The sequence below is a fragment of the Melospiza georgiana genome, chromosome 28 (assembly GCF_028018845.1).
Source record: "Melospiza georgiana isolate bMelGeo1 chromosome 28, bMelGeo1.pri, whole genome shotgun sequence".
Taxonomy (NCBI): domain Eukaryota; kingdom Metazoa; phylum Chordata; class Aves; order Passeriformes; family Passerellidae; genus Melospiza; species Melospiza georgiana.
This window is the reverse complement of record NC_080457.1, coordinates 4,145,581-4,170,430: the sequence shown is the minus strand read 5'-3', so window position 1 is coordinate 4,170,430 and position 24,850 is coordinate 4,145,581. Positions and strand designations below refer to the sequence as shown.

The 24,850-nt window shown below is 49.8% G+C and overlaps 2 protein-coding genes across 3 annotated transcripts in view; one reads left to right on the top strand and one right to left on the bottom strand.

Annotated features, from left to right (window-relative positions):
- NSF (N-ethylmaleimide sensitive factor, vesicle fusing ATPase) overlaps window positions 1–11,525 on the top strand; it is a 72,351-nt gene extending 60,826 nt beyond the window's left edge. Inside the window, exons 18-21 of one of the 2 annotated variants that reach the window (XM_058041578.1) lie at window positions 3,888–4,022; window positions 4,824–4,937; window positions 9,573–9,628; window positions 10,165–11,525. In XM_058041578.1, the coding sequence (XP_057897561.1) occupies window positions 3,888–4,022; window positions 4,824–4,937; window positions 9,573–9,628; window positions 10,165–10,183 (324 nt within the window). In that variant the 3' untranslated portion in view covers window positions 10,184–11,525. Of the gene's footprint in view, window positions 1–3,887; window positions 4,023–4,823; window positions 4,938–9,572; window positions 9,629–9,978 lie in introns of both variants that reach the window. The other variant, XM_058041579.1, reaches the window with a different exon arrangement.
- A 3,331-nt stretch (window positions 11,526–14,856) lies between these two features.
- Window positions 14,857–24,850, bottom strand: part of WNT3 (Wnt family member 3) — a 28,565-nt gene continuing 18,571 nt past the window's right edge. Inside the window, exons 3-4 of the mRNA XM_058041665.1 lie at window positions 16,078–16,343; window positions 14,857–15,527 (exon numbers count right to left, since the gene is read on the bottom strand). Of these exons, the coding sequence (XP_057897648.1) occupies window positions 15,048–15,527; window positions 16,078–16,343 (746 nt within the window). The 3' untranslated portion in view covers window positions 14,857–15,047. The remainder of the gene's footprint in view (window positions 15,528–16,077; window positions 16,344–24,850) is intronic.

Below are 24,850 nucleotides of genomic sequence, written 5' to 3'. Positions count from 1 at the left end.
CTTCTCTTGAAGGGAAACCCACTCCTGAAGCTGTCCTTCCACTGCTCCCCAGCCCCTTTTCTTACTGGGACATGAGGCTTTGGAAGTTACAGGGGGATAATCTTGTTTGATGTAATCCCAGATGCATTCCTGATCCCACGTCACTCTGGGTGAACTGGAAGCAATTCCAGTCACCAGTGATGTTACTTTTTTGTGCACAAACGTGGGGAATTGTGGAGGAATTCCCAAGACCCCAAACACAAGGATAAAGGTGTACAAGGGTCCTGAGCAGCTGGTGGGTGACAGAGGCACCTCAGTGTCACCAGGGCCTGGTTCCAGCAGAGCTCAGGCTCCCCTGGCCTGGGGCTGGCTGGATTTGCTGAAATTCTGTATTTGGGGACTCCACTGAGTGTTGAGGCTGCTCTCAGCAGGGTCTGTAACTGTGTCATGGTCTGGTTGCCCCTGGCAGGGATGTGCTGCCTGCTGGGGAAGGGGAATCCATCCTGGAAAATTTAGTTGGTTCCAGAGGCTTCTTCAAGCCCCACAGTTGTGTGCATGAGAGCATCCTTCAGTCAGGTAAAACCCTGCAGCAGAGGGCTCATCCTCTTCTAGAAGCACAGAGGGATCCTGGGCTCCAAATTGGGGCATTTTGCTTAAAAATGGACAGGATTAGTCCAGCCTAAGGTTGTGCCTGTGTGTGATCTCTGGTGATGGAAGAACTGGGCTGGAAGTGCCCTGGTTGTGAATCTGACAGTGTTCCTCCTTCCTTGGTGGTTTACTCTCATGTTCTGCCTGATTTTTGGGAGTTTGGCTTGAATGCTGATTTTCTGTGGGCTGAACACGTGGCACATTGCCTTCACCATGGCTGCTGTGGAAATGAAGGAGGAAAAAAGTGAATTTTTCTGAAAATGGGACTGCGTGATCAGTACATGAACCCTGTGCTGTGTGCTCTGGGATGACCCTGGGATCCTGGAACAGAACAAGTCTCAGGAAATCAGTGCAGAGGAGCTGGCTGAGGGCAGCTTTTTCACTTTGCTGGCTTTCCTTGCTCCCTCCATAATTCCTAGGGCAGGCAGTGCTGCCCTGGGGGTTCTCACTTGTTTGTTGGGTTTCTGAAATTTAGAGGAGCTCGAGGGACTCCTGCCCTGTCAGGTCACTGTGGCTGCTTTCCAGGGGTCAGGTTTAAAGCAGGGAGTTGAAGGCATGGCTTCTTTTGAGGAAAACAGGGAAAAATCAGGATCTTTTGGGTGGAGCTGTTAGAAATTGGAAGCACTTTTGAGGAGTAGCCATCTGTTCTGAGGAGCTCCCAACCACGTCAGTGGTTCAGGGACCTGGGAATAGATTTTAACAGAGCTATCTAAAAATTGCTGATGGATCTGCCCTCTGGAAGCTCATCCTGGTACTTTTCAACCTTGTTAAGCTTTTCCATTCTTAGCAATGTGCGTGCCTGAGTCCAGCTGAGCTGTTGGTGAGAGCAAACCCCCTTTATTTCAGTTTATTTGATAGTTGAGATTCCTTCTTGTGCTCCCTGGTTTCTGTAGTGATGAGCAGCAGTCTTTGCCTCATCCCCTCTACACCAGCTATGAATTTATAAACCTCTCTTGTTTTTACCAAGGATCTATTTTGGGAAGTTATTCCCTATTTCTGACCTTTCTCTGATTTCTCCAACTAAACAGAATCACAGAAACATGGAATGGGTTGGGTTAGAGGGACCTTAAAGCCACAGTGCCACCCCCAGGGACACCTTCCACTGTCCCAGGTGATTCCAAACCCTGTCCAACCTGGCCTTGGACACTGCCACGGATCCAGGGGCAGCCCCAGCTGCTCTGGGCACCCTGTGCCAGGGCCTGCCCACCCTCCCAGGCAAGGATTTATCCCAATATCCCATCCATCCCTGCCCTCTGGCAGTGGGAATCCATTCCCCCTTGTCCCCAGGCCCTTCCCTTCTCCAGGTGAACACCCCCAGCTCAGAAACGATGGATTTGAAGTTGTATTTGGAACATGAAGGAAATCCTGGATCCAGATGGCACAATGATGATCCTGTTTTGTTCTTTTTCCTGTTCTAAATCTGTCCCAGTGGTCACACACACAGAGTGAGACTGAGCTGCTGTTCCCACAGAATTCCCACAGGGAGCAATGCCAGTGGTTCCCTCAGTGTTTTTAGAGCCCTTTCTGTGTGTGCTGCCACCAGCCCTGCTGCCTTTGGGTGCAGCTGGCTCAGGGTGGCACTGCCCAGGTTAGCAGTGAACTGATCCTTTTCTGAACTGATCCTTTTCTGAGCTGCTCCTTTTCTGAACTGCTCCTTTTCTGAACTGATCCTTTTCTGAACTGATACTTTTCTGAGCTGATCCTTTAGGGAATTTTTTTTGGGCTGAGTCCAGAGGGTGGGCAGCTTTCCTGGGAGGAGGAATGTGTCATCTGGGCAAGGAAAGGCTGAGAGTGACATCAGTCATGGATACCTGAAGTGCCAGCAGGTAAAACCCCCCTCACTGTGGCATTGCTGTGTCCTTTCCTGGTGCAACTCCAAGCTAAATTCCATTTTTATTGTAATCAGGCACAGATTTCATTAATGTCTGAGGGCAGCATCCCTCAGGCAGCTTCTCTGAGGAAGTTATCCCTTGATTGATGCCTGATCAGTGTGCCAGGCTCTGTACACATGCTGGGAGCTAAATTTGGGGAACAGACACTGCCTGGGTGCAGCTGAGCAGTTTTTCCTCTCTTAGATGCTCATAGTTCATGGGGAACTGTTATTAACACAGCCCCTTGCCCAACTGTTCAGGATTTTCAGAGTTCTATCCAGTAATGAGGAAGTTTTTAGGAGAACCACTTGTGGTCCTCACTGTCTTGTGAAGCAGACAGGTCTGAGTGTTCCAGCACTTGCAGGAGGGGTTGTTCTGTGTTTTGGAGGTCTCAGCTCTGGTCAGGAATTTCTCCTTGGCTTCCTCTGTGCCCTGGTACCTCAGCTGTGTGGCAGTGAAGCTGTTTGGGGATCCTGGGCAGTGCCCAGGGCAGCACCCTCAAGGTGGGCACTGGGCATTCCCTTCACTCCTGAGCTCACCAAACTCCTTGGACAGCAAAAAATGGAGGTCCTTGGCCACCTCTAGATGGGCACTGGACATTCCCTTCACTCCTGAAGCCTCAGCCAAATTTTTGAGGGGGTTCCTTGGCCAGCCAGGCCCTCCCAACCCATATACACTGGGATAGAAAAGGGACTGATGGTCCTGACAATCCAGCTATCAGCCAATATTGATCAGTGTCCAAACCCTGCACAGGGCAATTCAAATAGCAATGGGAAGGGCTCTGCAAGGTGAACAAACAGCAGTGGATTTGCATTTGCAGCTGTTTTCCAGAATTTGCTCTGTTATTCATAATTTGGACTCTGTGCACTCTGCATTGGGAATTGGAGCTTGCTGGAGTGGGACTGGCCTGGACAGCTGCAGGGGGAACTCAGGGACTCACAGCAGCCTCTGCTCAACAGCCTGAGCTGGAAATCCACTGGAACTGCCTGTGCAGGAGCAGGGAGTTCACTGTACCCACAGATTCCTGAAGACAGGCTGTTCCCCGGAGAAGTCATTTGTAATTCAGCTTTTGGGAGTGGGAGTTTGCTCAGGCTTTTAAATTTAATGAGGATCCAGCTATTTATAAAGCTGGGTTCAGAAGGAGCTGGGAGTGTGGTGGGGCTTTGTGCACCACAATTCCTGGACCCTGTTGGTGGCATTGCTCGGAGAGCTGATCCTGTCTCCTGTGGCTGCTCTTGGCCCCTTCAATTACTGACACATTTAATCCCATTAATTTTGTTTGAAGTGGGTTTTTAAATGGCCATTTATCATTTGTAGTTAGCTGAGCCTTCCCCAGGCTGGTTCTCTGCAGGTTTTCCTCTCCTCACTGTGGCTGCTTTGCCTGGACAGGGTCGGAAGCTCCTCATCATCGGCACCACGAGCCGCAAGGACGTCCTGCAGGAGATGGAGATGCTGAATGCCTTCAGCACCACCATCCACGTGCCCAACATTGCCACAGGGGAGCAGCTCATGGAGGCTTTAGAGGTGAGCAAAAGTTCAAGGATGACAAAAGGTTCCAAACTTGAGGGATTTTGCAGTAGCTGTTGTGTCTGGTGACTCCATCCCGCTTGTCATCGTGTCATAACAGAGCAGCTCTGAGGTTTTAAATTTGCTTCTTAATGAATTAAATTGAGGCAAAATTAGAGAACAGTAGGTCTGGGGAAGGGTTTGTGGTCTGGATTAAAACATTCCAAGGGCAGGGAAGTGGGTAATGAGTATAATTGGGGCACTTAAACTGAATGTGCCCAGAGGGTGCTCTGGTGGATTGGAACAGCATCAACTGAAGGTGTTTGGTGCTGAGGAATTACAAGTTCTTTATAAATTCCTGTCTTCAGTGCCCTAGTGGGAGTTGTAGTGAATACTGAAGGCTGTTAAAATAAACTGAACAGGCAAATCTTTGGCAAACTTGTCCCAGTGATGGTGTCACCAAAGCCTGAGAGATGCAGAGACACACCTGAGACACTCCTGCAGCAGGTGTGGAAACTCCCTGTGGCTTGAACCATTGTTTCCTTGTAGACCCTGGTCTGGAGAAGACCTGGAGTACAGCATTAACTGTTGGATAAGCACAGCACTAACTGTTGGATAAAAGATATTATGGAAAAAACCATGAGGGAATTAAATATTTTGTTTTTGGGTGTTTTGCCTTGTCTAAGATACATTGCAACAAATTTTCCCTCTTAGCTACTAAATGCTTCTAGCTTCCCATTGCCTTTGGCCCAAGGTAGATACCATTATTGCTGCTCTCAGCCTCCTGTTGTTGATTTTTTAAACTGATTTTCCCCCCAGCTCCTGGGTAACTTCAAAGACAAGGAGCGCAGCACGATTGCTCAGAACGTCAAAGGGAAGCCAGTGTGGATCGGGATCAAGAAGCTGCTGATGCTGATAGAAATGTCCTTACAGGTAGGAATGGCTCTGGGAGGAAGGACTGAGCTCCTAGAGCACTCCTGGAGTTTCCCTTCTCTGCAGAACCCGGGTGCTGGTGGCAGCTTTTGCATTGGTTTCACTTGGAAAAGAGATGCAGTGAGGGGAAATGTTCAGAACAAAGAAATCACCACAGCTTGGTCCACAGAGATCTGTAAATCCCCTCCTCGTGCCCATGGGCTGTTCAGAGCTGCACTTACAGAGCATCTGGCTATGGGAGGGGTTGGATTAACTCACCTTTCATGGAATTTCTTTTCTCCACCCAGCATGTTAAGATTGCAGATAGCAATCACCTCAGGTTTTTTGTTATTTTTTTTTTTTAAAGAAGAAGGTGCCTGTGCAGGTGTATGTGCTCTTTCCCTGAAGAAGATAAATCTGTCAGGCTGTTCAGCTGCTCTTCTCTTTATTTACCACTTTCAGCACTTTAAAGAAAATAATTGCAGAGGGTAAGAACTATGCAGCTCTGAGCCCTCCCCCGCAGCAGCACCCATGCCTGGAGCTCCTGCTCATGCTGACACGGGCTGAGGGTGCAGCCCTAATCCTGCCCTGACATCCCAGTGCTCCCCCAGCCCCCCCTCTGCTCCCATCAAGTGGATTTAGTGCAGCTGAGTGAGCTGTTCTCAGATCTCTCTCTCAGAAGTGAAGAGACTTGTAGCTGAGAGCTCAGAGCCGTGTACCCCTCTGTTCACTCCTCACAATTCTGTTAAAACTTGCTCAGCTCTGAGGATATGCTCTGACTGCATGTCACCTCAGGGAATAAAGTCATTTATCTAGATTACTTTTTCCTCTTCTTCCTTGGCTTTTAATTCCATACCTGGAGGCAAGTCAGTAAGTCATTGCTCACATGTATGAAATGGATTTAAGGGGTGCTGCCCTTCAGGGGCTGCCCTGCTCCCTGAGCCCTGACAATGGCTCCCTTCTTCTGACTCAGGACATGCTCTTGTGCTGCTTTCTCCTGAAGTGCTGGTTCTTTTCAAAGCTGAAGGTGGAGGTTCTGTAAATCATGGGCAGTTCTGAGGTGGCAATGCTGACCCAGCCCTGTGCCCATTCCTGGGGACAGTTCTGGGCACCACAATGTCATAGGGATGGAAAGGAATTAGAGACTGTCCAAAGGAGGGAGCTGAGGGTGAGGAAGGGTCTGGAGGGGCCAGAGGAGGAGCAGCTGAGGTCCCTTGTTCAGCTGGAGCCGAGTGAGGGCAGAGCTCAGTGGGGCTGCAGCTCCAATCTCTGCTCTGGGACAGGGGCAGGAGCCAGGCAATGGCTGGAGCTGGGCATGGGGGATTTAGGTTGGATATTAGGGAAAGGTTCTTGCCCCAGAGGGTGCTGGGCAGGGAATGGTCCCATCCCTGAGGCTGCCAGAGCTCCAGGAGGGTTGGACACCACTCCCAGGGATGGGATTTTGGGGTGTCTGTGCAGTTCCAGGGTTGGGCTGGATGATCCCTGTGGGTTCCTTCCCGCTGAGGATGTTCCATGATCCTGTGACCAGTGACACAGAATCCTCACTCTGCTGAGGCTGTGCAGCCAAGCTCTGGGGGTTTAATTTTTCCAGCAGACCATTGTTGTGTAGGTGAGTGCAGGACCAGCCAGGCAGAGCTGGGACTATGCCTGTCACTCTGATATTTTATCAAAAATCCCTTTGCCAGGATTTCTTCTCCTGGGAAGCTGGGAACCCTTCAGATTCTCCATGTTTTGCTCCTCTGGGATGTGATTTGGAGAAGTGTTTACCCAGCATGTGAATTGTTTTTAATTAATGGCCAATCACAGCCAGCTGGGTCAGACTCTCTGAGTCAGTCATGAGTTTTTATTATTCATTCTTGTTAAACCTTCTGATGACTCCTTTCTCTTTCTTTAGTATAGTTTTAAAATATAATATAATATTATGTAACATAATATGATATGGTATAATATATGATATGGTATAATATATGATATGGTATAATATATGATATGGTATAATATAATATAATATAATATAATATAATATAATATAATATAATATAATATAATATAATATAATATAATATAATATAATATAATATAATATAATGTATAATATAATAATATATAATATAATAATATATGATATATGTAATAATATATAATATATCAGCCTTCTGAGAACTTGGAGTCAGTTCTCATCTCTCATCTCATCCTGGGGACCTCACAACACCACATGTGCCCTTTCCCACACACTGAACATCACACATGAAGTGCTGTCACTGTCCCCAGGGCCGCTGGGGGTGTCCCTTTGCTGCCCGTGGAGGGTTGGCAGCAGGGTGGTTCCTGCTCTGGCACTGGCTTCAGGTGCTTGTGTAACAGCAGAGGTAGCAGCATATGGCAGCTAAATATGAGCCAGTTATATTCCAGTCTGAGGTGTTTCCATGACTCCATGTGCTGAACTGCTATAAATACAGGGAGCAGAGCTGGGATCTGAGCACTGAACCCACAGAGAGCTGGGATCTGCCAGGCCCTGCCAGGAAAGCACAGTTGCACTGGGTAAGAAATGCAGCACTGCATCTTGTTTTCAGTGAGCTGTACCACTGTCACACACATCTTTTATGGAAAATCCTTTCCTTGAGATTTTTCCTCCTGAGAAGCTGAGAGGCCTCAGGAACAAAATGTGAACAATGGTTATCTGCTGCTGTGGAATGCAACAGGTGCATCTGGGATTGGCCTCATGTGGTTGTTTCTAATTAATGGTCAATCACAGTCAGCTGGCTCCAACTCTCTGTCCGAGCCACAAGGTTTTGTTATTCATTCTTTCTTTTTCTATTCTTAGCCAGCCTTCTGATGAAATCCTTTCTTCTATTCTTTTAGTATAGCTTTAATAGAATATATATAATGAAATAATAAATCAAGCCTTTTGAAACATGGAGTCAGATCCTCATCTCTTCCCTCATCCCTCCTCCCTGTGAACAGTCACAGTACCACAGCTTTTCAGAAGGAGATTTCAGTCTAAAATCACTTAAGAATTCCAAGTGATGGATGAAATTTCTCAGAATTCAGCTGATAAGATGCCAGGTGACTGAATCATTTATAAAAAATGTGCACATTGTGTCTTCCTCTGAATCTAGTGGTGGGTTTTGCTTTGTTAAAGCAGTGACCCCACCCTCAGCTCCCTGCAGGGATTCCTGAGCTGGTCAAATAAATTCTAGTGTGTTTCACACTAAACTCACAGAGAACCAGACCCTCAGTATCAAAATCCTTTCTTGGGATACCTGAACTGCTTTGGTGCCCTGGGTGAATTATCTTGTTTATGAGTTGTGTAACCCCACAATTTTAATTTCCCCCAAACTCTGTTACTGGTGTTCTTGGCTTTGTGTACGCTGAGTATCCTGGAATTATTCTGTGCCTTTGATCCCTGGGTCCACTTAGGATTTGCCATGTGAGTCCCCAAGTGTTTGCAGTGCCCTTGGCTGCAGGACAGGGCCACCTCCAGTGCTCTTGGGTCCCACCTGGGCTTCACCCTGCCCTGGCTGCTCTCTCCATGGTTCCTCCTGCTTCCTCTCCCTGTGTTGCTGCTCCTGGACCTTGCTGGCAGCACTCCCAAAGCCAAAATCTCCTCCTGAGCCTGGATGAGTCAGGAAATGTTCCCAAAAACCCCTTCTGGCACCTCCAGGCTTTCCTGATTTGGTAACTTCTGTTTAGCATAAATAAAGCTTAATCAGCATACATAAAACTTAATCTAAGCTATTTGTCTTTAATGTATCTTAATTTTCATAACTGGAAGCTTTGAAAGATCACCATAGAATATTGCTTGCTTTATTTTAAACCAAACACTGCACCTTTGGGGTTCATGGCAGGTTTTCAGGGGGCTCATCACATCTTGGTGGAGGATCTCCTTCTCTGGACTGGAGATTAACAACCTCCCTTCAGTTCCTTTGTTTCTGGAGGGTCCTGGATGTCCTGGGGATGCTGCACCATCCGTGTTCTTGTCACCTCTCTGAGCTCTGTCATTGTCAGGCCCCACACTACTGTTCCAGAGAATTTCCCCCTTAGTTTGGCAGCAGAATTTCTCTTTACAGAGGCTGTGTCCAACAGTCCTGACCCTGCTGCCCCTCTGCTCCACTCCAGCTTCTGCTCCTTCTTGAGCAGATCAGCCTCTGGGCTTTGTGCCTGCATTTTTAATAAGTGATTTGATCAACTCTGAGTCTTCAGATTTTCAAATTGCAGTTGTTTCCAGCTGTATTCTTTTGGACAAGGAGCTGTGTGTGCAGGTAAATGCTGTGTCTCCCCAGGTTATGGACTCAGTTATGGACTCAGAGGGGTGGGAAGCAGCATTTTCCATTTGGGAACAGGACACTGGCCTTGGCATGTTGGAATTCCAACTGGTGGCTTTAGAACAGATTTTTTTAAGGATGACAAGAGATTTGTCTCACTGTGTCAGGTCAATACTGGGTTTTTAGCAGAACTCTCTGGCTGGACCTTTGTTGTTTCCTGCTTGTGATGACTTTGCTAAGGTTTCACCTCACTGGTCTGTGGAGCTCTCAGGGATGCTCAGGGTGGGATTTTTGGGGTGTCTTTGCAGGACTCCATGATCCTTGTGGGTCCTGTCCAGCTCAGGACATTCCTGATTGTGTGTTTTCCTTTTTTTGGGATCTCTTTGGTGTTTAGATGGATCCTGAGTATCGGGTGAAGAAGTTCTTGGCTCTTCTGAGAGAAGAAGGAACGTAAGTACTTTTATTTTAAAGCTGTGCTTGAATTCTCCTTTTCTGCTCAGAAATGAGCCTGCAGTGGGGTGGATCTGCTCTCCTTGTTGGCCCCTCTGTATTGTCAGAGCTGCATCTGATCAGTTCTTAGAGCAGTTTGGGAGGGGGGAGCTCCTGAAAGTTTGGGAAGCTGCATGCCTGAATTCTCTGCTTTTCTGAATTTACCCTTAACTTTTAAACTATCCATGAGATATTGGGCCAAAATTTAATTTAAGTAAATCAAAAGAGATTCTGCTTGAGTAAAAAAATTTGGAATTTTGGTTTCTTGTGTCTGCTGTCTGAGAGAAGGATGTCCTACTCTTTCCCCATAGGTGCCACAGGGAGTAGTTGAGCCCAGTGGGACAGAATGACTTTCTAATCATGTAGGGCAGTACCTGTGCTGGGGAAACTCACACCAAACTATCTATCCTGGCTCCATGTGAGTGGGTTCCAGTGTGTGCTTGATGCTTTATACATGTGCATGATGCTTTCCTGATGGATTTGGCTTCTTTTGCAAGAGTCCCTACCCTAGACTGAAGGTGGACCAAGTGCAAGATCAACAGCTGGAAAAGTGACCAACCTGGAGAACAAACACTGGGATCTTTACTCTTCTGGACAAAAGTGAAAATGCTCCCCTGATCCCCAGAGCCCCATGTGGAACCTGCATGTGTAGTGCAATACTTTATTCTTTATCTTTGTCTCTCATACCCTGATGTCACGTGGAAGTGTCCCCTGGAGCCCTGTGCTTCTGTCTCTGTATTTTGGGGTGAGCAGGGGGAATGTGCTGGGAGCTTTGGGGCTGACCCTCACTTGTGTCCAGCATTCCTGCAGTAGGAAAGAGATCCTGGCTCCTAATAAACCTGCCAGTCTGGTGGAGGGATGCTGAAGCAGTGCTCTCTGTGATCCTGGTCAGGTGGAGGCTTTTTGTGAAGCCAGCCCCATGCCCACACACAGAGCTCCAGCAGGGCCTGGGTGCTGCACCCTCTTCATTTAAATCCAGGTGTTTTGGGGCCTGGTGGGATTGGGCACTGAAAGAGGGCAGGGAAGTGTTGATCAGAGTTGAGGAAATTTCCAAATCCAGTATTTAAGGCATCAAACCTTGTTGTTCATCCAACAACACTTTTAGCAATGCTGGTTCCAACCTCCAGCTCTTCCTGAGTTCTGTAGTTGGCAGCTTTGGTATCCTCCAGCCTCATTTTATCCCTTTTTCCTGCCATGTTACCAAAGGTTGAAATTCCTCCTTTAGAGACAGAGAGGAGGCCAAGCTCTGCAGGTGCAGGAGATGAGTGTTGCCATGTTTTTGCACTGAAATAAAGGAATGTATCAAACCTTTGCTCCACGCTCCTTCCCCTGCTCCCCTGGCCTCAGGGAGATGCTGAGGCTCCACTCCTTCCAGAAGGTTCCTGGAACATACCTCAGCGTGGTGGGGCATGAAATCAAAGCCATTTAGCAGATGTTAGTCAGTGTAGCTCCCCAACCTCGAGCAGCCCCACTGCAAGGGCTGGCAGGGTGTGCAGGGGGTGTTCCCAGAGGGTCCCCATGTCCTTCCAGGTCCCGTTGTCCTCAGTGTGCTCACAGCAGTTGGGGTGCTCAGGGCACTCCACTCTGCTCCTCTGGCAGTGCTGTTGTGTTGTGATGCTCTTGTGAGTCCCAGTGGTGGCTCCCTCTCATTTTTTTTGTGTAGGATCTTGTGAATTTATTTGTTCCTCCCTTCCCCTCTGCCAGTCCAGGTGACAGCAGCACACAGTAACTTATATTTCAGAGTAAATGATGTAAACATTATCGTGTCTGTGTCCAGAAACTATATGGATGAATAATAAATATCTGGTTTAATTGCACATTCAATGGATTCAATAAAAAGCACAACTCCTTGTGATGATCTGTGTCTGCTCCTGGTGTGTGTGCAGCCAGAGGGGTGCTCAGAGTGTGGATGGATTGAATTCAGCCCACCCTGAGCAGCTCTTACTCTGACAGAAATTAGTGAGAGGATTCTGCTCCAGCCCATTCTGGAGATGTGTGGGCTCTGCAGGGCTGAGGAGGCTCTGGGTGTGTGTGGGGTGGGGATATCCATGGAAATTATTAATTTCCATGATTCATGGAAAGTATCCCACCCCTGGGGAAGGCTGGAAAACCAGGCTGGGCTGCTGGGTGTGACACCTGAGCCACTGCAAGCTCTGCTCCAAGATCTGAGATGTTCCCTGCAGGTGGCACAAGGGAAGGGCAGCACCTTCCCACCACCTGTGTGGCTCCTCCTTTAAATCTATAATAAATACACAATATTGCTTTCAGTGTATTGGATTCTTCACCCCCTTCCTTACCCTGTTTCATCTTGAACTTTGCAGAAATGTGTCCCTGAAGTGGAGTTGTTGGCCAGAGGCAGATTGGAAGGTGCAGGGATGGGTTTTGGGGGCACAGTGAGGGGTGGAGAGAGGTTTGGGGTAGGTGGGCACACGGGGAGAGCTTCACCCCCAGAGCTGTGGAGTCCAGAACCTTCCATGGGCCAGGTGCTCTGGTGAGGTAGGACATGCCAGGGATGGTGGCACCTGCAGAGACACCCTGGCCATGCAGGTGGATCCATGGGATGGCTTTGTGAGTAATTTGGGGATCAGGGCAAGAATTTGAGTGATTCCATATTTATTTTGCCCTTCAGACAGGTACATTTGAGGCCAGTGCAGTGGAAAATTGTGTGCACTTAAAAGCATTGCTGATGCAAGGGAGATGCTGCAGAAACACCCACAGAACTATTCATGGACAGGAGAACAGGTTTTTATATGAGAAAATGTGGAGTTTGGTCTGCCCAAAGTGTTGGAAGGGGATTCAGAGACAGCCTGTGACATGTGGGGAGTGTGCAAAGTCTGGAACCTGCTTGGATCCATTGATTAATTTGATCTTTATCCATTGATTAATTTCATCTTGATTCATTGCTTAATTTGATTTTGATCCATTCCTTAATTTGGTCTTCATCCATTGATTAATTTGATCTTGATCTGTTCATTAATTTGATCTTGATCCATTCCTTAATTTGATCTTGATCTGTTCATTAATTTGATCTTGATCCATTCCTTAATTTGATCTTGATCCATTCCTTAATTTGATCTTGATCTATTGCTTAATTTGATCTTGATCCGTTCCTTAATTTGATCTTGATCTATTCATTAATTTGATCTTAATCCGTTGATTAGGTCTCTTCCAACCCAAACCACCCTGGGATTCCATGATTCCATGGCTGTCCCTCAGAGCCAAACCACACAAGCTGGCGAGTGCATATTTTTGAATTTTTTACCTTTTCTTTAATGATGTACCACAAAAAAAAATGGAAGTTGAAATATATTTTTCTCCAAATATATATATTTATATAATATATAATCTTAGTTAACTCAAGTATATACATTGTATAATAAATAATGCTTATAAAAAGAGAAATTTTCTGAATATAAAATAAAAAAAAATCGACCTCTACAACTTTATACAAAACTTTGGATACAGCAGATTGATGGAAAAAAGATCTTCCATTCAGTGCTAGAATACCTGGCTACAGTAAAATAATTACAAGGCAATAAATGTTCTATTTAATATTAAATACCTTTTCTTGATTAAAAAACAAACAAACAAAGAAGGGATTTTGTTTAAAGTCGGGGCCTGGGAGTCTTTAATATATATTTTAAATAGATGCATATCAGAGGATGGCGTGGCTCTGGCTGGGGAGGTTTTAGAGCTCTCTGGGGTTTGAATTTTTGGGAGCAAAGGCTCCTCTGCAGGGAACTCTGCACGGGAGGGACCTGGGGTTCTGTCAGGCTCTGTCTCTCCCCTTTATTGCTCTGTGCAGCTCCAGGGGCTGCTCATTCCCAGGAAAAGAGAGATTGGAGCAGCAGCCCCAGCCCCAGGGACCACCATTCCCTGGAATTCACTGCCTGGGGTGGGTTTGAGCCTGGCTCTTGGTCCTGGAGCCCACCAGGACAGAGGGAATATTTATTTTATTAATTTCATAGGTCAGTCCTGGAGAAGGTGAACAGGGGATGGCCTGGGGAGCAGGAGGGGACAAACACTGGTTCTGCTCCATGGGATGAGGGGGGAGCCCAAATCCCTGCTCATGGAACTTTCAGGATGATTGCAGACAGCTCAGTAAATCCTGGCAGGGGAAGGCTCTGCCTGGCTTTGTGCTCTGGCACTGGCAAGGCTGACAAGGAGGCTGGGACAGAGATTTCCTCTCTCCCTGGAGTCTCTCCTGTTCAACTGGCAGGTAACCTGTCCCCAGAGAGACCCTGAGCTCCCCCTGGGATGTGAAGTCATGTTAGGGAATCCTCTCCTGGGCAGCTGCACGGTGAGGAGGTGATGGGACAGTGCTGTCGCCTGTGGGAGGTGGCAGCAGTGCCCTGTGCCCTGCTCCTGCCCTGGGCCAGTGCCAGAGGGGCAGCCCTGGGCTCTGCTTTCCTGAAATCCTCCATGGGAGATGTGGGGAGGGGGAACAGAGAGAGCAGAGGGCTCTGTTAGTCTGCTCAGGTTTGGTTCTCCAGCAGCACCTCAGAGCAGGGAGGAGGGAGCTGGGCTGGGCTGGGGGCTCCTTCCTGTCCCCCCTGCATGTGCTGAGAGCAGGACAGCAGCAGCTGGGGGAGCTTTCCCAACCCAACCCAACCCAACCCAATCCATTTCCACCTGAGCCCCCGTGCTGGTGCCTGCAGGGGCTGGGCCTGTGGGGCAGGACAGAGCTGGGAGCTTGGGGGCTGCTGTGGCAGCAGCTCTGCCTCGTGGGGCTGTGTCTTGCTGGGACCCACCTGTCCCTGGTCTCTGCTGCCTGTCCTGTCCTGTCCCTGCTCTTGTTCCGTCCCTGCTCTCCCTGTCCTGTCCTTGCTCTCCTTGTCCTGTCCCTGCCTTCCCTGTCCTATCCCTGCCTTCCTTGTCTTGTCCCTGCTGTCCCTGTCCTGTCCCTACTCTTGTCCTGTCCCTGCTCTCCCTGTCCCTGCTGTCCCTGTCCTGTCCCTGCCTTCCCTGTCGTGTCCCTGCTTTTGTCCTGTCCCTGCTCTCTGTGTCATGTCCCTGCTGTCCCTGTCCCTGCCCTCCCTGTCCCATCCCTGCCCTCCCTGTCCCTGTTTTTGTCCTGTCCCTGCTCTCCCTGTCTTGTCCCTGCTCTCCTTGTCCTGTCCCTGCTCTCCAGGGCATTTTGTCCTGTCCCTGCTCTCTCTGTCCCTACCCTCCCTGTCCCATCCCTGCCCTCCCCAGGCAGCCCGAGGCACCAGCAGTCCCACCTTACCTCATGAGCTGCCCAGAGCCTTCTCGGTGCCCTGGCTGGGGCCACCAGGATTTTTGTGCCATCCTCCAGCAGTGTGAGGCCACATGTGGGTCTGAGTGACCCCTGGGGCCCTGCTCTGGGAGCCACCTCCACCAGTGGAGCCCCACCTGTGCTTTACTTGCAGGTGTGGACGTCGTAGACCCGCGTGCACTCCTGGCAGCTGACGTAGCAGCACCAGTGGAAGATGCAGTGACATTTCTCCTTGCGCTTCTCAGTCCGCGTGTTGTGGCCGCGCCCGCAGCACAGCAGGTCGCAGCCGTCGATGCCGTGCGAGGTGACGTTGCACGTCCTGTCCCTCGTCCCAAAGGAGCCCGTCTCGGGGTTGGGCTCACAGAAATTGGGGGAGTTCTCGTAGTACACCAGGTCCCGCTCCGTTGGCGGCTTGAAGAGCGCGTACTTGGCCCTGAGGGTTTCCACCCAGCCCCGCGACTCGCGGTGCTTCTCCACCACCATCTCCGAGGCGCTGTCGTATTTGTCCTTCAGGTAGTCCCCGATGGCTCGGAAATCGGGCTGGGCCCACCAGCAGGTCTTGACCTCGCAGCTCCCCGAGAGCCCGTGGCACTTGCACTTGAGGTGCATGTGGTCCAGGATGGTCTGTGTGGGACAGAGCAGAGTCAGCAGCAGAAACAGCCACAGAACGGAACATGGGGTTTTGTCGCAGACATCTTTTATGGAAAATCCTTTCCTTAGGATTTTTTCCTCCTGAGAAGCTGAGAGACCTCAGGAACAAAATGTAAACAATGGTTATCTGCTGCTGTGGAATGCAACAGGTGCATCTGGGATTGGTCTCATGTGGTTGTTTCTAATTAATGGCCAATCACAGTCTCTGTCTGAGCCACAAGCCTTCATTATCATTCCTTCTTTCGTATTCTTAGCCAGCCTTCTGATGAAATCCTTTCTTCTATTCTTTTAGTATAGTTTTAATATAATATATATCATAAAATAATAAATCAGCCTTCTGAAACATGGAGTCAGATCCTCATCTCTTCCCTCATCCTCAGAGCCCCGTGAACACTGTCACAGGGTTTGCTCTCCATCACCCACCTGTGCCACCTGGGCTTAAATGTCTGCTCTAAACTCAGTCTGGGAAGCCTCACCTTGAGTTTTGGGGGCAGTTTTGAGCCTGTCCCCAGTGGTCACTCACCGTCCGGCCAGCCTCGTTGTTGTGCCGGTTCATGGCGGAGCGCGCGTCCGGCCGGTTCTCCCGCGCGTCCGCGAACTCCCGGGACACCAGCACCCCGAAGTCGGCGTCCTCGCTGCAGCCCCCCCACTTCCAGCCATCCCCCGGGGGTCCCTTGTGGTGGGAGTCACAGCCACAGATGGTGGAGGTGCCCTCGGCGCAGGAGCGGGTGACAGCAAAGGCCACCCCGGCCGAGGCGATGGCGTGCACGAAAGCGGATTCGCGCGTGGCTGCAAGACACAGAGCACTGCTGGGCTGCCACTGTTATAATTCCTGCAAAAATACCCCTTGCCCGAGATTTTCTCTTAGGAAGCAGAGAATCCTCAGCTCCTCCTGTGTTTTGCTGCTTTGGGATGTGTTTATTCAACATGGGAATTGTTTTAAGCTAATGACCGATCGCCATCAGCTGTGTCAGGACTTGTAGCCATGATATTTTTTAAAAAATCCTTTCTTTACGATTTTTACTCCTGAGAAGCTGAGAGGCCTCAGGAACAAAATGTAAACAATGGTCATCTGCTGCTGTGGAATGCAACAGGTGCATCTGGGATTGGTCTCATATGGTTGTTTCTAATTAATGGACAATCACAGTCAGCTGGCTCGGAGCCACAAACCTTTGTTATCATTCTTTCTTTTTCTATTCTTAGCCAGCCTTCTGATGAAATAATTTCTTCTATTCTTTTAGTATAGTTTTAATAGAATATAGATCATAAAATAATAAATCAAGCCTTCTGAATCATGGAGTCGGATCCTCATCTCTTTCCTCACCCTCAGACCCCTGTGAACACCATCACAGGGACTCTAGAAGCAGCCACGAATTTTCATTATAATTCTTATTAAACCTTTTGTTTGTATCCTTTCTGTATTCTTTAGTGTAGGTTTAGTATAGCATTCTATAATATGATGTATAATATAATATAATATAATGTAATGTAATGTAATATCATATCATATAATATCAATAACATAATATATAATAATAAATTAGCCTCCTAAGAACATGGAGTCAAATTCATCATTCTCTCCCTTCCTCCTGGGGACCCTGCAAATTCAACAGTGTTCTCCTTCCCAGCCCCACCCAGCAGCCCCTAAACCTTGCTGAAAAGGTTGATTTTGTTAATTTGGAAAGGAGTTATTTTGTTAATTTTTTAATGAAGGTTTCCTGGAGCAGGAGGTGGGGCAGGGTGTGACTCCAGCTCCCTGCAGCATTTCCCAAACACAGGGTCCAGGACTTGATCCATGGGTGCTCAGGGGTGAACAAGGCATCAGTAGCAGCTTGAGGGGCCTCAGGAGGGAGTTACTGGAGTAATTCCTGGCCTGGGAACCCAGAGAAGGGCTCCATGCCAGGGGTTGGAGATGGGGAGGAGCTCGTTGACCTGGGGAAAGGCTTTGGACGATGCAGACACACTGTGGGAGAACATGGGCTTGACCTTGGCCTCACCCAGGCTCTCCCAAGCACTGTTGCTATCTCAGAACCAACTTTCCCCCTGGGGACCCCAGGGCTCAGAGCTCTGCAGACCTGCAGCTCCCTGGGCAGCGACACCAGGCTGCTTCAGCCAACCTAAACATGGAGACTTCTCATATAGAGACTTCTCTAAATCCAGAGCAGATGTTGGGGTCAATGCAACCTTGTGCCAGGGTGCAGGAGAGGCTGGAGCTCAGGGGCTGTGGTGTCTGGGCTGGAGGGCTCTGACTGCTCTTGGGTCTGGCGTGATCAGATAACGGGGAGAAATTTCTGCTGAGAAAATCACCTTGTAGCCATCTCTCAGCTGTCTCCTGCATCCCTGCCCTGTGCCTGGGGACAGCAGGCCCCTGGCCCCAGCCTCAGCCTCTCTGCAGACCCAAAAGCCAGCTTTGCCAAGCTGGGCTGATGCCAGGCTCTCAGGGGAGGTGGCTGTGGGTGGCTGCCAGCTGTGGGGATCCCAAATGGCATCTCCAAGCAGGGCTGCTCAGTCCTGGCTGTGCTGGCAGCACCCTGCTGAGGTTTTCACGTCCTTTCAGCTCCAACTCTTCCCTCCTTCGCTGTGCCAGCAGGGATCCAGCTTGGAAAACCAGCCAGGTTCTCCTGGGGGATCTCTCCCCAGCATCCCTGGGGCTGTGGGCACCGCTGGGGCTGTGGGCACCGCTGGAAGGTCCCTGCCCCAGCGAGGTGTTCCAGCCTCACCAAGGCTCTTTGGGTGGCCCAGAGCAGAGCAGAGCAGAGCAGAGCAGAGCAGAGCAGAGCAGAGCAGAGGAGCCAGCCCAGGACAGCCCGGAGGGACAGGGGGAGTGATGTGGCTCTGGGGCCCTGGGAGGTGCAGATGGGCACGGGGCTGGGCTGGGCTGGCAGTGCCCTCCTGGCAGGGCCGCGATGGACACGGCTCCTGCAGCTGCCCCCTGTCCCCTGTGCCCCCCATGCCCCCTGTACCCACGGTGTCCCCTGTGTCCCCCATAGCCCCCATGACCCCGGTGTCCTCCATGTCCCCTGTGCCTCCTATGCCCTCTGTATCCCCCGTGCCCCCCATGTCCCCGTGTCCCTGTACCCCCCGTGTCCCCTGTGTCCTCCTTGTCTCTTATGCCTCCCGTGTCCTCTGTACCCCTTGTACCCCCCGTGTCCCCTGTGCCCCCTATACTTCCAGTGTCCCCTGTGTCCCCCATGTCTCCCGTGTCCCCTGTACCCCTCATGTCCCTCCATACCCCCTGTGCCCCTTGTACCCCCCATGCCCCTCATGTCCCCCATGCCCCCTTGTCCCCTGTACCCCCCATGCCCCTCGTGTCCCCTATGCCCTCCGTGTCCTCTGTGTCCCCTGTGTCCCCTATACCCCCCAGGTCCCCCGTGTCCCTCATACCCCTCGTGTCCCCATGTCCCCCGTGCCCGCCATGTCCCCCATACCCACCGTGTCCCCTGTGCCCCCGTGCTCCCTGTGTCCCCCGTGTCGCCTGTGCTCTCCATGGCCCTCATAACCCCGGTGTCCCACATGTCGCCCATACCCCCTGTACCCCCCATGTCCCCGTGTCCCCGCTCGGTGCCAGCACAGGGGGGGATCGAGCTGCCACCCCCAAACCGCTCGGTGCCTTGGAGCCCTGGCCGGGCTCCGGGCGAGGAGCCGGGAGAATTTCCCAGAGACGAACGGCGGGAGCGGCGTTCCCAGAACCAGGGGAGGGGCTGGCGAGGGAGGATTAGAGCCGCCTTGACAGTGCACCACTGCGACTGTCTCCCAGCCAGCCCCGTTACCTGCTGGGACACTCAATTTGCCATTGTTCCCTCGGTGTCACACTGTATTACCCGCATAATGCGGAATGTTTCCGCCGGCCAGCGTACCCACGGCACAGAGCGCTGGCATTCCCCAGGAGCACCTCGTAGCAACGGGGCAATGTTCCCCTGTCCTGCCGTCACCCTCCAATCCCGCCAGCCCGGCTGGGAAATCCCTTTTGAAGGCGCTCCCCAGCCCCCCAGAATGGCTAAAGGGCGTGTGAATGCGGCAGCGATTTGAAACGACTGCGGCGCTGCGATGGTATCGCTCGCCCTGCCTCACAGTAGGGGAGGAAGCTTAGCTCTTTCTCATCGCTATAAGCTTATTTTTCTCTCTCTGCCTTCTCTGCTTTTCCCTCCCCCCCCTCCCGTTAAGCTGCTGAGTTTATATCGAGCCGGCCCCCTGATCCCACACACCCCTGTTTAGATGCAAATGACTGCGGGTGTCATGGCTGAGAAAAGCCCCGGGTTATCGTGGTGCGGGTCTTTTGCCTTTTCACAGCTCGTGGCAGGGGCTTAGCCCAGCTCACCGGGACCCCCGAGGGCAGCCCGGGCCCAGCTGCCAACCCTGCACCTGCCCTGGCCCGGAGCATCCCCCGGGGCAAAGGGGACAGGGGAGTGGGGACCAGCATCCCTGGGGAGCTCCATGGGCTGCAGGGAGCGTCCTTCTGCACCTTCCTCCATCCTTGTGACCTTCCTCATCCTTCTTCATCCTTCCTTCATCCTTCTGCACCTTCCTTCATCCCTGGGATGCTCCATGGGCTGCAGGGAATGTCCTTCTGCACCTTCCTCCATCCTTGTGACCTTCCTCATCCTTCTTCATCCTTCTTCATCCTTCTGCGCCTTCCTCCATCCTTGTGACCTTCCTCATCCTTCTTCACCCTCCTTCATCCTTCTGCACCTTCCTCCAGCCTCCTGCACTTTCCTTCATCCCTTTTCACCTTCCTCCATCCTTCTTCATCCTTCTGCACCTTCTTCTATCCTTCTTCATCCTTCTTCTATGGTCTGCATCTTCCTCCATCCTTCTGCACCTTCCTCCATCCTTCTTCACCCTCCTCCATCCTTCCTTCATCCTATTTCATCCTCCTTCACCTTCCTCCATCCTTCTTCACCTCTCTCCATCCTTCTTCACCTCCCTCCATCGTTCTTCTCTTTCCTCCATCCTTCTGCACCTTCCTCCATCCTTCTTCATCCTTCTTCTATGGCCTGCACCACAGGCTGCAGGGGAATCTCAGATTTGCTGCCTGGAGCATCTCCTCTTCCTCTTCCTCTTCCTCTTCCTCTTCCTCTTCCTCTTCCTCTTCCTCTTCCTCTTCCTCTTCCTCTTCCTCTTCCTCTTCCTCTTCCTCTTCCTCTTCCTCTTCCTCTTCCCCTCCCTCTCCCTCTCCCTCTTCCTCTCCTCCACTGCCCTTGGTGTCTGCAGAGCTGCTCCTCTCTCATGTTCTCAACCTACTCTTCTCAGGCCACACTTACTTAACCAGATTTTTAACCAGATTTTTTGGCCAGATTTAACCAAAATCCTGGATTTCATACCCAGAAAATGGTGATTGTTCCCCCCAGAGCAATGTGTGGCTGCTGGCTCAGCCCTGGTTGGGACAGGGCTTGGCTGGAGGAGCCATTGGCTTTAGATAAGAGCTGACCTTATTTTGCAAAGAAAAGGGAAAGGAGGGAAGGGCAAAGCAGGTTTTTCTGTTTTTCTTCCCTCCTCATCCCAGACTGCACACCTGCAGTATAAATCATCCTGGAGAATCTGCTTGTAAAAACATGAGCTTACCCAACATTCAGGGGTTTGTTTTTTGGTTTTTTTTTCATGGCCTGGGTTAGAAAATAAGACACAAAAAAAGAAAATGTAGAATCACAGAACTACAGAACAGTTTGGGTTGGGAGGGACTTTGAAGCCCATCCAGGGCCACCTCTGCCATGGCAGGGACACTTTCCACTGCCCCAGGGGATTCCAAACCTTGTCCAGCCTGGCCTTGGGCACTGCCAGGGATCCAGGGGCAGCCCCAGCTGCTCTGGGAATTCCATCCCAGCCCCATTCAGGGAGGGCAGCCCTGAGCCCCCACAGTGGCAGCAGAGCTCACAGCCTGGAGGATGCCCCAGGGAGGGTTGGACACGCATTTGGACATGAGGGTCTGCTCAGCTGAGCCCTCCTCCACTGGATGTGACCATGGTTAACAAGCTTGCAGCTCCTTTAAAATGAAATTACCCTCAGTTTCTTTTCAGCCTCTATTAGAAATGATTTTGAAAAATCATTTCTAATAGAAAAGTTTTTGATGCTGTTGTAGTGAGAGCTGCACCTTTGAAGCTTTTCCAAAATAGCCTCAATCCACCTGAGGGAGCAGCAGCTGAGATGATCCAAGTGAGAACTGACAGGGGATTTCCCCCAGGTGTTTATGAGGTGAAACCACAATCCTTTGTTGGCCAAATGTGAGCTGGGACAGGGATTGTCCAGGTTTGGGTTTGGGTTTGGGTTTGGTTTGGGTGTGCTGGAGGTGAGGAAAAGGGAACGTGACAATGGTGGCCACAGGATCCAGAACAGAATAGAATAGAATAGAATAGAATAGAATAGAATAGAATAGAATAGAATAGAATAGAATAGAATAGAATCCATAATTACGGATTATTATCCAGATTATGGGCCCAAAACTCTTGGTTTTAGGATCACCTAAAGGGGCTCCAGGAGAGCTGGGGAGGGATTGGGGATAGAGGGACAGGACACAGGGAATGGCTCCCAGGGCCAGAGGGCAGGGATGGATGGGATATTGGGAATTAGGAATTGTGGGATCCATCCCTGGAATGGATCCTGTGGCTGCCCCTGGATCCCTGGCAGTGCCCAAGGCCAGGCTGGACAGGGTTTGGAGCCCCCTGGGACAGTGGAAGTGTCCCTGCCATGGCAGGGGTGGCACTGGGTGGGCTTTGTCCAACCCAACCCCGTAGCTATGATATTTTATGGAAAATCCTTTCCTTAGGATTTTTCCTCCCAAGAAGCTGAGAAGCCTCAGGAACAAAATCTGATCTGCTGCTGTGGAATGCAACAGGTGCATCTGTGATTGGTCTCATGTGGTTGTTTCTAATTAATGGCCAATCACAGTCAGCTGTCTGGACTGCCTCAGTTAGTCACAAGCCTTTGTTATAATTCCTTTTCTATTCTTTCATCCTTCTGATGAAATCCTTTCTTCTATTCTTGTAGTACAGTTTTAATATAAAATATATAATAAAATAATAAATTAGCCTTCTGAAACACGGAGTCAGATCCTCATCTCTTCCTCATCCTGGGACCCCTGTGAACACAACCCAACCCCATCTGTGACTCCTGTCCCATCCAAGGGAGAAGCTGAGTGACACCAGATGCTCTTTAAAAGGTCCTTTCCAGCTCAGACTGTTCCTCTGAAGGCCCAGGAGTGTCCCCCGCTGTTGAAGATTGCAGTGCAAGATGTTTTCTATTACTATCTGTATGGCAGATCATCCTTATCAAAGTGGTTATCTTTGCTTTATCTCTCTCTTTGAGTGACCACATTCACACCTCCCTGGGAGGGGACATTGCTGATAACAGCTATTGAATGTCACTGCATGGCTGATAAGAACTGTAACATCCCATTGGGAGATGTGAGCCCAGAGGGAGGAGCCAAGCATTGCTACCCAGATATAATCCAGAGGTTTTGAGACACCAGCACGGCTTTCTGCACTGGATTCCCCAGAGGAACAGCAGCTGCCTCTCCTTCCACTGGATCTTCAGAGGCAGAATACATCCTTCTCTGCAGATCCCCCTGCTCCATCAGAACCACCCCTGACACTGCAGGAGGGCTGAGCCACAATTCCAATGGCACTGCCACCAACACCATGACCCACAGGGTGTCAGGTTGGGTTCTGACTCTGTCAGTGTTGTTCTAGTGCACTGCATTGTTTATTTTACCCTTTTATTTATTTTCCTTCTCCCTATTAAAGAACTGTTATTTCCCGCTCCCATATTTTTGCCTGAGAGCTCCTTAATTTAAAATTTATAGCAGTTTGGAGGGGTGGGGAGGGTTTACATTCTCCATTTCAGGGGAGGCTCCTGCCTTCCTTAGCAGACTCCTGCCTTTCCAAACCAGGACACCAGCCCTTGTCAGGGACCAGCAGAGCTGCTCCCACCCTCCTCACATCTGCCAGGACCTCTCAGCTCTGTCACCAACCTCTGAGCTCAATCACATCCCCTTCTCTCCTCCCTCAAACCCTACAAAGATTCTGGTTTTTCTCTGCTGCAGACTACTCTGGGAATCTCAAAGCCTCCCTGTGTTCCTCAGCGCCACTGGTCCCATCCTCAATCTGCTCATTAATTTTGAAGGCAGCAAGGAAAAGACACGAGCACGGTTCAAAAAAATGTGAATAATCCCCAGCATCAGATGGGCTGGGCTTTGATGTGTCCTCCTTTGCAGATGATGCTGTTTATTTTTAACTGCTCCACTTACAGGTGAGTGAGACACCAGGATAAATCCACCCCGGGAGCCTGGCAGGGCTGTCTGGAGTGGGAAAATAAGGATATATCCAACGTGCTCACTCATTTTTCTCCATCTGTCAGAAGATTTTCAGAGCTCTGGGTGATATTTTACCTTGTCAGCTTGGGGTATGTGGAGATGCTGAGGCAAGTCCACACTTGAGGCTTTGCTCGAGTCCCTGCAGCCGAAAAGAATCTTAAAATATTCTCCATAAATTCAAAGTTCACTTTGCTCATTACAGGGAGGATGGTTCAAATCTGATCTTTAAGTGCTTTCCTGCTGACAGAAATGGTGCTGAGAGATTTTCAGTGTCTCAATGTTTGAGCAGTTCTTTCATGACTTGTTTAGAATTTTTATGACAGGTTTTTAGTGACCATTTTTGAAGAAAATTAAAACTTTCTGATCTTTTAAGTGCTGAAATTTTGGACAGGCTTTAATTAGGCAACAAATCAGAGTATATTGAGCCCTGCTGATAAGTTATTTGGTAGTAAATATACGAGTTACCCCAAAATACAGTCTGGCACAACAGAGGGGGAATGAATCTCATGGTGCCTATTAGCGCTGTAATAAGGTTTGACAATCCTGGCTCCTGCAAAGAATCCCACATTAACACAAAGGAATGATTTTCACTGAAATTCTCAACTGACATTTCTGGGATCTGAAACGATACCTACTCTTACTGGGAAGCTGAAACTTGAAAAAAAAGAAAAGGATTTTATGAACTGTTTCTTTGCAGAATTTTGGAGCTTTGAAGGAAAGATTCACCAGAACTCCTGAATTCTGCAGGGGACTGATGGGAAAGAGTTCAAAGTTCTGCTCTCAGCCCAATTTCTCCAGTTCCTTGAAGTCTGTACCATAAAATTCCCATTTCTAAAGCATCACTGCAAACAATAATTTCTGTGCAGTCAAGAAATTATTGCAGGGACCCAGTGGTGTCAACACCCAGGAAGAGGAGGGGGAATTATTTTTGTTGTGTTTATGAAGCTGTGAAAACAAGATATCACCTGTGGATGTCCCTTGTGCTGAATGT